The sequence below is a fragment of the Centroberyx affinis genome, unplaced genomic scaffold, assembly GCF_046629955.1.
Source record: "Centroberyx affinis isolate AG114_WGS23_722 - 3 ecotype Tasmania unplaced genomic scaffold, CSIRO-AGI_Caff_v1 ptg001256l_1, whole genome shotgun sequence".
Taxonomy (NCBI): domain Eukaryota; kingdom Metazoa; phylum Chordata; class Actinopteri; order Beryciformes; family Berycidae; genus Centroberyx; species Centroberyx affinis.
Genome location: NW_027279767.1, coordinates 298,526 through 311,787, shown reverse-complemented (window position 1 = coordinate 311,787; position 13,262 = coordinate 298,526). Strand labels below are relative to the sequence as shown.

At 40.5% G+C, this 13,262-nt stretch overlaps 2 protein-coding genes across 2 annotated transcripts in view; one reads left to right on the top strand and one right to left on the bottom strand.

Annotated features, from left to right (window-relative positions):
- Positions 1 to 13,262, top strand: part of mdga2a (MAM domain containing glycosylphosphatidylinositol anchor 2a) — a 149,656-nt gene that overhangs the window by 31,939 nt on the left and 104,455 nt on the right. The gene's annotated exons all lie outside the window — the stretch shown is intronic.
- On the bottom strand, positions 4,715 to 7,450 carry LOC139648774 (low choriolytic enzyme-like). The gene is made up of 8 exons (XM_071525006.1): positions 7,379 to 7,450; positions 7,227 to 7,236; positions 7,032 to 7,091; positions 6,721 to 6,867; positions 6,480 to 6,597; positions 5,181 to 5,359; positions 5,007 to 5,088; positions 4,715 to 4,883 (listed from the first exon to the last, which is right to left on the bottom strand). Exons 1-8 carry the CDS (start codon positions 7,448 to 7,450, stop codon positions 4,715 to 4,717), a joined length of 837 nt encoding a protein of 278 aa, XP_071381107.1.

Sequence of the window (13,262 nt, the reverse complement as noted above, 5' to 3'; positions counted from 1 at the left end):
GCACATTCACAAAAGTGGAGAGCGTATAATCAATTGAAAATCAGCAACAGCTGTTGGGTGATCACAATCCACCTGAGTATACTGGCAAGTCCACCAAGGACAAAGAGAGTGGGATTCAGCCTAATATCACGATAATTAGCTGAAACAGTTAGACTAGGCAGCCCGCCTATGAAGTAAGCGAGGTGCTACTAATATAGTGTAGAATAAATAGCCCTGGAAGACTTTGTGGGGATTGGAAGCTGTCATAAGAGCCGTCACTTTCATCTCACTTCACTGCTCAGAAAATTCAGACACAACCTGTATAATTGCCACATATAATTGTCACATTGCAAGGTTGTAATTATATCGCTATAGCGGCAATTATGCAATCCCACCTTTGCTATGCACGCCCATACACACATAGACACACCGACACACATATGCATGCACACGAGCACGCATGCACACATATATAAATACACTGACTTGCTTTCAGCCTTGAGCGATCTCATAGTGAACATGCCCTTCTAAACACACACACAATCGCACACACACCGCATGTTATTATTTGCTGCAACCTTTCATGTAGATCTACGTACCTACAGTATATGGTTACACTCAAAACAGTGAAAGCATGCAAGAATTTTTGTGTAATTGGATGTTAATTGTCTTTTAAAAATAGTGCCTTTGTAGATAAGAATGGAGATGATGCGGCAAAAAGGCCACGCCTGCATATTACATTTTTTGTTTCTTGAAGTCTCAAAATGACTCCTCTCTTGAAAGGAAGTTCACATGGAGGTTTGCTAGCTTGTTAGCATTTTGTGAGTTTTTTGATAACTGTGAAAAGGTAACAACAAATTGTTTATACCATATACATTTCACATAAATTATCAGAACACAGAAAAAGCAACCACAGAAAATGCTGATTTTTTTGTTTTGCCCATAGAAACAGAGCGGGCTGTATCACTTGTACCGCACTTTGTGGGCGTGGCCCATTTGAAACGTCACGCCATTCTTATCTATGACAGTTAACTGTGGCAGGACAGTGGTGAGGGAGCCACTGCTCAGCTGGTGTGGAGGCAGAAGTGGTTTTGGTTGGAAAGTACACCTTTTTGACCCTCAGCTCTCCTGCTATGGTGCAGGCAGCTTAGCTCAGAGGAGAAATGATCTCAGGGAGGAGAGTTCACTAAATCCCTGTGAATAAACCTGCCAATCTCCCGGGGCACAGGATGTTGCACTTGGGCCTCTTTGTCTTCCTCTCTCTCTCTCTCTCTCTCTCTCTGGTTCGCTCATTCACTTTACTCACAGCTTTCGTTCTCGTATTTCTCTGTTCCTTTCCCCTGATTACTGTCCCACTCAGTCTTTCTTACTCCCCGATCTCATTGTTCCTCTCTCTATTTGTCTCTCCTTATCTCTCCCATCCTTTTTCTTCCTTACCCATTCCCTCTCTTCTCATTCCCCACGCCTTCGCTCTCTCTCTTTATCTTAACCCCTCCATCTCCTTCTCTCACTCTCTCTCTCTCTCTCCCTTCTCATCAGACGCACAGAGAGTGAGACACAAACACCATCCCTCACATCTCCAATGAGTACCTTGTTATCATCTTGTCCCCACAACGGCTTTCTGTCTGGCTCCGTCTCAGCTTGGATTCCGTCACTAATGGGACCGCATCATTTTCGACAGCTGCAATTCCTCAGCGCTGACAAACAGAGACGTGGTGCAGCTCTGAGAACACAGCTCAGAGGGATTGCAGACTAATGCCTCCGTTTGATTTACACATTTACAAAGGCTTTTTTTTTAAACATATCATCTCTCTTTGAGGCAGACAGACGGGTATTGTATAGAAATGTCACACAGCCTGGTAAAGAAAACATCGGCCTATAGCTGCCCCGTGACGGTGGAGCTCACTTCCCCTCATTTCCCCTCGCTTTCTTTTGTCAGGATCCCTCGCTTCATATCACCCCATCTCACCATGCCGTCTTCTAAAATGTCCTCTTTTTGATTCAAAGTAACGTCAGCCCCAATCATAGTGTCAGAGAACACAATGCATGAAATATGTATGAGATTTGAAGATCCAATGACAACAGACAGTAACTTGTCAGTGTGCTATTCTAGGTTCAGACGTCTTAGAAGTTAGAATAAGGCTCCTCAGATCTGGAGAAGAGAAGCTAAGTGAAACTTCATGAAAGCTTCAACAATAGCACATGTTAGAGTTTGCCTTCCTTCGATCTCCCAGCCAGCTAATCGTTTCCAGTCGGTCCTGCAGGGCAACAACAAAGACGCTCAGAATTTGTATTCCAATCTGTTATTTCTTTTGATTGCGTTCTTAACTAAATTTACTTGTTTTTGTGACCCCGTCTTTCATCTCGCTGAAAAGGGGCACTTAACGGCTGACTTGATTGTGACCTCAAACAGGCTGTGAAAGCAGACGCACGCCACAGACTGTAATATCAAATGATCTGCACAACAACAACTGCCTCTGTTGCTTTTAAGCTCGTGTGTTACCAAGCAATTTAATTCTGTTCAGGAGGAAGCTTATTTCATTTATTCGGCTTATTACACAAACAGTTTGCCACACATTTCAAGTAAGGATGCCAACTAGTGCAATGAGTAGAGAAGCAGACTGGTTTTTGTATATTTCACTAAACTAGGGGATTTGTTTCTGGGAAGGTCAAAAAACTACCTTGTTCACAGAACACTCTGAAACTGTCTCTAGGGTTGAACTGGCTAAGATGTTCGCGCCAGTCAGAGAGAACATTTTAATTTCCTATTGGTGGGTATTAGGCAGCTCACGCAGTGAACTGAGGAAAGCTGTGTGTTGAAGCTTATCGTGTTTGAAGAGAGGCAGGTACACTGATCTGTGTTAATAACGTGGTGGTAAGAGCCGCTCAGCCAGCCAGCGGTTATGGTCTGCCAGCTTATTACCAGTGACATCACAGATCAGACTGCATTTGGCTCCGCTCAGCCCGCTCTCATTAGAACAGACATCCTACGGGAGACCCTGCTGGTCATATACGCTGCCCTTTAAAGTACGGTCAAAGAGCATCTGCAGGAGCCTACAGACAATGCTTTACAGCTGTTAAATAAGAGCCGATAATGCTAAATGTTAGGTAATAGATGAGACTTCCATTTTACGCTTTCATGTATTCCATAGGCTTCAATCACATGGAAACCAGTGGAGGCATATCTCACTTGCCACTTGTGAGTAGTCATGTGAAAGATGATGCCAAGGTAAAATATTCCATTTCAGTTTATGTCAGCCTAGCAGTTCAGAGAACTGATGACTCTCTAGAAATAGATTAAATAGATGCCAGTTTGATGGCATGTTCAATGATTTCGAGCCTCAGTGCGTTCCAGTGGTGGCCTGTTTGTACTCCAGTCATGGGACCTTTGGCTCACAGATAATCTCATTTTAATCATGATTTGCAGAAATACTTTAATTTATAGTAGAGCGAAAGTCTCTTGGAGCCTCTTGGAGCATGAACAGAGCTGGAGCGTTAAATATTTCAATAAACAAGTAGATATTAAATATTGCATGGGCAGAACGATTGATATGAACTGAAACTACTTTATGAAACATTAAAGGCCCTGTGTCCAGCTGAACTATACAGATTCACAGGCTTTCTCTTGTGCCACAGCCTCTTTAGCTGCATTTAAGCCAGAGCACTGGAGAAATACATGCAAGGCTGTCATGACTCTTGGTGCATTCATACATCATGGGAGGAGGGAAATTTGCTTATTAATAAGGATCTGTTCTATCTCCTAGGCCTTCTCTTCCCTTATCTCACCCTGAAACCTCCCACTGTTCCTTTCTCACCCCATATGTCTCCCTCTCTCCCTCTCTCTGGAGAACACAGTGAGTGACTCAATGGGGTGTATACAGAAGAATAGCTTTGCGTAGGATTTCAAAGGGTGGAAAAAAACACACCAGAGAGTGTGGGATGTGGCCAAGCGAATAAACTAATTTGTCTGCAGGGTTAGGGAGTAGTGAGGGAGAGGGGGTTTATTTAGTGTCCTGCCCACATCGGAGCCGCTCCAGAGAGACGCAGCCCTCCGAAGTTCGGCTTACTGGGGATAAGGCTGTACTGATTCGCTCTAGTAAAACAATGTATTTCTCAACAGTGTACAAATCCCCATCTTAATTATTTTGAACCAATATGGAAGTGAACTCAATTATGAAGATATTGCCACACTTTTGCCCTTCAGTCTTTCACATCTCTAATTAAATTCATTTATTTGTCTTTTCCCTACGTTTTCTTTGGTTTTCCACATTGAGGATTTTACTGAAAGTCAAACAACAGCAACTTGAGTAATAATGTTAATGTTTTTTTTAATTATTATTTTAGATGCAATTTTACTGATACAACACTACAACACACAATACCTTTCTTAACAATAGAAGACAAACAGAAAATTTTTCGGGGGTCTCATCTGCATGAGTGTCATCCATTCATCCATGGTGGGCTTTGTTGGCTCCTGTTTCTGTAGAGAGACCAAAAATAATTTTGTTATTAACCGTATTTACAGTGTCACAATGAGCACTGAGGGCAACTATTTTAGCTACAAATAATTTCAAACAGTATTACCAGCCAGCGCATTAACACTTAAATTCATGCTTTGGCAGATAAACATGGCAGTAATACCTTCATTCACAGAATACTATAGATACTATGACAAAAGACAAATGATTAATGAAGTCCAAATGGTTCCTTGGAGTACTTAAGCATGATATTAGAATCAATTCATAGTATCCTTGGAGCCACATGGGATGTACTTACAGCATTTGTAGAGCGTGTTGATCCTGCGAATGTCGATGTCGGACATGTCTTTCCTCTGACCAATGGCAACAGAGGGGTCAGGGATGGGAGTTATGGTGTCCTTTCCGAACTCATTGGAGAAGGCGGTTCTGCAGATTCGGAGAACAAGTTGATTTGAGAAGTAGTAGAGTAGTAGTAGAAAGTAGAAATAGCTTATGTGAATTTAGATTTAGGAAATACATTATTTTGTGTAAGCTCTTTTTCTACCTTACCTTCCATAGTGCAGTATAGAGGAGTAGTCATATGGAGTGTTGAGATTGTTAGTGTCTTTCATCTCGAAGTTGTGGGCGTAATCTGAGGAGGCAAAAATCAGTCAATCGTCTTTTCACCCATGAAAACAGACGCTTTTCTTAGGCGTTGAACAAACGACAGTATGAGATTCTTACAGTCTTTGACGTATTGCCAGTTGATCCTGACGTATTTGTCACGATCGCTCCGATTTTGTTCATGATTGAAGCCCAGAGCGTGCAGCAGCTCATGCTGGATGATGCCGTGGCTTACGCAGCCGAACCGCTGCAGTGACACCACCTGCTTGTCTCCGATGCGACCCAGAGAAGAGAAACACCTGAGAACACAGAGAGAGAGAGAGAGAGAGAGAGAGAGAGAGAGGCAGAAGGACAGAAAGAGAATAGTGTTAGTAGAATAGTGTTTCAAAGCTACAGTATGCAACTATTTTGACATTAAACACCCCCGTTTGCCTGAAAATGGCCTTTCATTGATGTTTGAGATGTTTTTGCTTCTTAAACTCCTGTTGTTGGCATTACAGATGCCGGTTACCTCAGCCTCAGGCTAGATGGCATTTCAAAATATTCAAAATATATGGCTCATAGAGATGAGTGACAAGTGTGGGTGCATGAATTTGACCAACTGAGAGGGATTAGGGCGGGACAATACAATACACTTCCTGCCTCAAGGCAAAGAATTGCATATTGTAGCTTTAACCTGCATGGAGTACTAAATGGGTGTGGTTTACTGCAGCAGGCCAATTCAGATTCACATTCATTGGAAAGTACACTACCAGTCAAAAGTTTGGACACTCACATTTTTATTTTTTTTATTTTTTACTATTTTTCACATTTTAGAATAATAGTAAAAACATCAAAACTATAAAATAACACAAATGGAATTATGCAGTGACCAAACAAATCAAAACTATCTTATATTTTAGATTCTTTAAAGTAGCCGCCCTTTGCCTTGATAGGAAGGCAAATGCTTTGAAAGAAATTCATACATAGGCATCAACTTCACTATTTATATTTGTCATAAAAACTAATTTAAAGCATTTAAGCACAAGCCTTAAGATCAAAATGACTTTAAGATATTTAAGATAATGAAAAACATAGTGCATTCAATCAGGTGTGTCCAAACTTTTGACTGGTAGTGTATATCAACTTAAAACTAACACTTTTAAGTACAGTCCTATGGTTGCCTAAACTTTGTGGAACTCATTGTATTGTCTGGTGTAGCAAACCCGACCCACCTGGCATGTAGGTAGGTTATAGCAAAATATATAAATATGAATATTTCTAAAACATTTTCAACCAGTTCTGATAACTTAACAATAGTTTTTTTTTTTTTTTACCTCACGATGCACCATGGTATTTAGTGATAAGCATTTTTACTGCTCACTTGAGATGCAGTTATCAGCATTCAAGAGTGCCATTATTGCTTAGTTTCTGACTTACCCATATCTCGGTTCAAAGCTTATGTACATCCTCTGTCTCACACGTGGAATGAATCGAATGCAGGTTTTCGAGTGGAAGTCCTTCATGGCATTTAAAATCTCATTCCTCTCGAGCGTGTCTGCAGTGGATAAGGACCAAAGAGCATCTTCAGTAACATCGTAAATGAAATATGTGAAAAGGACATGTTAACACGCAGAGTGTTTTATTCAATTAATGTTTTACTTTAGATGAAGAAACTCACTGTATTTTTCATGTATAATGAAGGGGATCTCCACTCTCCCGTAGGCAGACTTTGGCCACAGACAGCTAAATGTTTTACTGAAGCATCTCATGGCGGTCCTGGTTTTTGGCATCAACAAATCTCCTTCCAGCAGAAAATCGGTAGATCCTAGTTGGGTAAAAGAACATAAATATCTATATCAAAATGTCAGCAAAACATCAGTAAAGTCAAAGCAAGAAATTTTTCTTTGTCATAAATGTGTGTTCTATTGAAACTCTGCAGTAATAACACGAGAACCTAATATTCCCTGAGTAACATCATTGAATACTAACCATTGTTCATCTTCAGAATAGTTGAGGTAATGTCCATGTGAGGCTCGTCCACCAGGACCTCTGAAGAATGGAACCAAAAGAGAAAATCATACAACACTGTTTTCACAGCAAAACAGAGCGTCAAATGGCAATCCCTGATTCATCTTTTCTGTTAAGACAGGGCTGCAAATAGGTGTGGACACTTACCGTTTTCACCACCGTGGTCCTGTGACAGAACGGAAAAGCATACCACTTCAGGTCATTTCACAGTGCTCAAACTCCATGGAATACAATGCAATGGATAGAAAAAAATTGGAAACGACAATGTTTCATTTATAATTTGCCAGACATGTCAGGCCGTCTCTTACCGTGCCGGGGTGAGCCTGAGAGAGGCCCAGCAGCAGCAGAAGAAGAAGAGAAATCGTTGCTCTGAGGTCCATTGTCCCTTGCTGATGCTCCAGATGAAGAGGTCACTGTGGAGAGATGACTTGTTCCACCCAGGGCTGATGCTCAAACCCAGTGAGGGCAGAGTTTATATACTGGCTGTCAAGGTGTGTCTGTGTGTAGAGATTAGTGGTAGAGGGGTCAGTGGGCTCCGTCTTAGACACACAGTTGATGGGAGTGTCCTGCCCACCCTGTCCCACTGTGGCAACACAGGGATAATCCCATTCTGGGGGGATTACTGTGACCGTGGGCCGCTGTCAATTTATTCAGCATCAGATTTCAGATGGCCTTTTTAACCAGTAAGGGGTCGGAAGGTGCATGAGATTCTGAACCTGTTGAAAAGTTTAATTTAAAAAATAAGCGATGCAATCCACTCTTTGAAAAAATGTTTTTCCAACATACTTGCTGGGATAAAAAGTAAAGCAGTAGTTCTTAAGACCTTTGCTGACAAAATAGCAACATTTATTAAAAACTCTTCTGTATTTTTCTCTATTTCAGTATTGAAGGATAGTTTTTTTTCTACCTATATTGATGGACTGTATAGTGTTTACGAATAAAAACTAGAGGTGCACCGATACCAATTTTTCAGAACTAATACAAGTACCAAGTACTTTATTAAGTAGATTGGCGATGTAATACTACTGCTACTACTATTACTACTAATAATAATAATAAATCATAGAAATGAGCAGAATGTTATTTTTCACAGTGGCATTTCAGCATTTTCATATTGGTTTGCCTACTAGTGTCAAGCCAGCCAGAATAAAAAGATAATGCCATCGGGTCAAAACCTCAGAATAAAACCCATATTGATGAACATGTGTTGCTGTTTTTTGAGTAATACAAAGTACCTAAGTGTATTTTACTAGTGGGCTCCATAGTGAATGGAAATATAATTGTTTTGTTTTGAATTATCAAAAGTCCTGTTTACGCTATATATTTGTACCTATCTAATTATTTTTTTCCAGTGACAAATTTTCCGCTTTTATTTTAAAGGCAGAATCGCATCACTTTTTTAAAAATTATTATTCTGACTGTCTTTAGGTAGGGCTTTAGGAAGATGCTTTGCAGCTCTTCCCCTCTCAATACTGCCAGACACCTTAGCTTGGCACTTTGCTTCACTGAGATCAAAGAATCGCCACACTGCAGACATCTTTCCTCCCTCTGGAAAAGTATTTTATTGCACCAAAGCTCAGTAAAGTATCAGGGCAGCTTCATTTGCAGATCTGAGTGCAAGCCCTTGGGAGCTTGATCGGCACAGATTCTGATAGTACAGACACTATTGTGTACTTCTAAAAAAAAAACCTTCAGTCTACTATTAAACTAAACATCTCCTGTGGCCTCTCCAGCCCTTCAGATTACACAGAGAGCTTTTTATTTTACACTGGGCGTGACCTATGTTTGTGTGGCTCCATCTAAAATGTGTTGTTTCAAATAACGATAATGGCTCAATTAGCGGCTGGCTATAAAGTCTAGTAATCATTATTGAACGCTGCTGCACCAGTGATGATCTAAGAGGCAAAGTAAAGATGCTGTGACCGGGCCTTGGCCAGCAGACTGTGATGCACAAAAAGCAATTATTGTGCAATCTCATAAAAACTCAAAATCCCAGACATGGGTAGGTTTAGAGGGATGAGTATTCAGATTTATGCGATCCCTCACCAGTAAATCACAAGGTTCCAATGGAATGTTTACAGGGGGAAGAAGGATGCCGTCTGGGTTCACAACACCATAAACAGTTTTAGGATCCGATTTCGCACCATGTCAAGGCCAGCGGCTTCAAACGGAGATCTCATCACGTCAACCTTTATATGATGCGGCCCTCTGCTGTACATCACAATAATGTGGGCATTTATTATAAGGGAACAAAAATTGCACTTTGCGAGTGTGTGCGTGCACGTATGTGTGCGTGCGGATGTGTGTGTATGTGTGTGTGTTAAAGAGAGAGAGACAGAGCGAGAAAGAGTGCAGGGATTGTGTGTGATATCCATGTACTGCAAGCACAGCAAGGCCTATGAATTTGTACATTTTACACTTTTTGCACCATGCATTTTGTGCACACGTGGATGTGTGTGTGTGTGTGTGCCTATGTCTATGCGTTGTGTATGTCTGTGTCTGTCCGAATCGGATAACTCGCGTGGGTGCACAGGTAATCCAATTTGTGTTTTAGAGTCACGGCGCAGCACGAGTAATGCTCAATGATGTATGACCCATCCATTCTGCTGAGCTTTATTCCTAATGCGTTCTCTGACTCCAGAGGAAGTAGATCTTATTCAATTGGATGTCAGTCTAGCGCTGGCCGCAGAAATTATTTTTTAGTTCTCTCCAAGCATCTTTACTCTGCTAAACAAAGAAGGAGGCTTCAGAAAACCCTTGGAGGCATCAGAGTAGATGTGACTCTGTAGTGTGGGACTTTGACGGACTTTTCGTTCGGTTTTCTATTCCTTTTCTATTTTCATTCTTTCCCTTTGTCCTCTTATCATACTGCTCTTTTTGTTCTGTTAAAACAAGATGTGCAGTGGATTTCCACCTCACTGCTCTCCTCCACATTTTGAAGTCACAAGGAAACGGCATTTCGATGGTATCTTGCCTCTGTAATTCAACGATTCTCCGGTTGAAGCAGGATATTGGGGCAGGACGTAACACGTGGGGGGGGGGGGACTGTTCAAAAGTGCGCAGGTTGGACCATAACACACATGGAACGACAGAGGCAGTGAAGCCCACTGCATACAATGTAATACACTATGAAATGTTTTGTGCATCAGCTTGAGTTGTCACAAAATGAATGAATAAATGAATAAATTCCCAACACCTGGACGAAACCGTGGTATCTTAGGAAAAGGAAACAGGATTTTCAGCAACAAGGAAGTGCTGATCCATGTTGTCACTTTGAAAGTTGTGAAATTGCAGATTTTATATGATGGGAGGGGATTTTCGAGGCAGTCGTTCAAAAATCTGTGATGATATTGGTTGGAATTTTTATGTAGACATTACTTCGCCGTGAAGTAACCACTAAAAATGCACATAAAAATTGTTTTTCAGGATAAAAAAAAGGAATGGGATTTTGATATAAATATTAGCTAACAAGTTAAGTTCATTTTTCATTTCATTGTGACTTCGACATTGTTGGAAGGTGGCTGCGGGGGACAGATGGGAGGATTTGGCACATTGTTCATGAACACCAAACACAGTGATGGCATACCCTATTAGCCTTCTATTATCCTAGACTATATCTCTGTATTTTTCTCTGACACTATGTGGGCAGCCAAGGACAACAGTCAATGAGCAATATCAATTTACTTAATGGACTATTAAACAATGTGCTTAACATTTAGAATCACTGCACTGGTGTTCAATGGGAGTGTGTGCCAGGAAGAGCGCTGCCATGATGACCATCCTGTTAACTGGAATACATTAGCTTGGTCTGCTGCCTCTTACTCACTGTACTTCCTGCCTCCTACGATTGGCTGTCTGACTTGACAGATGCCCCGCTAACTCCCCCTTCCATCGCTTTTGCACTGTGTACGACTGCGTGTCAAAATACCAATTAAATGTTTCATACACTGCATACATTTTGCACTTAACCCGTGATAAAAAAAAATCATATGTTTTGACAAGCAAGTACACTCTTACAAAGCAACTATGTTATTTCCTTGCCGGCTGTCTGTTTTCACATCTGAATGTGTGTGAATAACAAGTTGTTCTTCATAGTGTTCGCCACATACAGTAATAGATATAATCATAGTGCCAATGCATAGTGCATGTAATCCAGTCAGTGCTGATTCATGGTATGTGTTCAAGACCAGCGCTTCATTATTATCAGAAAGAGTGAAGAGAGGAGAGCTTAGTCAGCTCAGCAACACAAATCAAATATTTATTTTTCCTCAGACAAAATGGAGGTTTGTCAACTGTCTAAAGCAGCTCTCTGTCTCTTTCTCCCCCCCCCCCCCCCCCCCCCAATACTGGAGTCAATCTGAGAAAGTAAACATCTTGTTCATACTAATTGACATTCAGACAAACAGGAACAAATATATTCAATATGAACAGCCTCTTAATTGGTGTGAATTACTAGACTTGTAAGAGCTTGTGAATAGTAAATTAAATCATTTGTATCATTGTAGTAATGCAATTGATTAAGCCGCAATCCAATTCCACAGTCCATTCAGTGAATAATCTCGTTTGATGAATGAGGTATCAAGTGCCTTATACGTTGAGGTGGATTTGAAATTGATACTAAAAGGTCTTTGCGCTGAGGGAAACGGCGGTGAGGGCAAAAGGAAGCTTTAACAGGTTGTGAACCAGTTTTACTTTTAATATAGAGAACTGTTTCACTTAAAAACTTTTCCAGGTGAGGCAGAAATCTGTCAGGGTCTGACACATGTCCAGTCCAAACCTTTGAGCTATTGATTTTATTTTTTATGTTTTTTTATTTTATTTATCCAGGGAAAGGGCTCTTTTTCACCAATAAAGTGCTTCACTCTTTTGTTAGCAGTTCCCTGTAGATACTATGATTTTTTCATATCTACGGAACACTTTAAAAAATGTACACACACAACAGGTTTTTCCTCATTATTTCTCTGCAGGCATCAGCATTGAAATTACTCAACTTCAATGTTTAGGTGAAGCAAATATGCTTTTTGCGTAATTTTCCTGAAGTTGATGAATTTAAGTGGAGAAATCTTGCTGGATTTGCTGTCAGCACTCATCACACAGATTTGGAAATTATGAGAGGAAACGTGATAATTTCCTAGTTAATCATAGCTATTAACTACTAAATATTTTCCACTCTGTAAATGTAGGACTAAATTCATAACTAGTCATTACTATTCCCATTTGCACTTTACTACTGCAGTTGCATAACTGTAATCTCCAAAGTCAACAGCTGCACTGACTTGACAGTAAACAGCCTCGGCAAAATTCTTGTGCAATATGATGGCTTTGGGATTGTAAATAATTAGACAATGTAGAAGGGAAGACCTCTATTTTTGGTAGACTGCAAGCCTATACAGTCTGGGTGGATATGCAGTATTTTATTGTTTGGATGGCAGATGTGTAGGCAGGGGGAGGCTACCTGTTTACCTTGCTCACACCCAGGCTTTTCTGGAAGATGAACTTTCTTAAGTGGGTGGTAGACAGTGAAAAATGCTGTTTACTTGGGGTCTTTTTCAGTGCGCTGTTTGTAGTATGCAACGGTGTGAGCAGTCTGTGCCAACTATGTGGTAACATTTGGTGTAACCACAACAACAAACAGAATATGACTTTTTTAAATCCCTCTTGGTGTACTTCCTGCATTTCTATTTGCGAGAGTTACTGGACCTACTGCCTGCAGTTTAAGTGGTTGAGCAAAATAGTTGGGGAAACATCGATACAGTATGAAAGAAATGGAAAAGATCAGCAGCTCTGTCTTGTACTTGAAATAATTGGAATCACTTGTGTGGTTTGATGGTGTAGCTCTTCCAGTCTTGAGGTGTGATTGCTTCAAGAGGAATTCCAGCCATAATGCGTCTGAACTCATCTGAATGCAATTCTGAGTCATGCTTTTGTGTTGTTGATTCTCCAAGAAATGCTTTTGTAACTGTTTTTAGCGATTGGTTTCAATGTTTTGCTTTGAGTTGAATTATGAATATGTCACCAAGAGACCATATAAAGCCATAATAAATCCAGGCTCATGTAACTTTTCAGAGAATCCATTTTATAAAAGTTTAAACGTCTGATCAAAATGTATTTTTTAAAGCTCTTAATGCATAAATCGGTAATTTATGAATGTGCCTGTTTTTTTTCATTTTGGGTGACATAACAGCTCTTCTT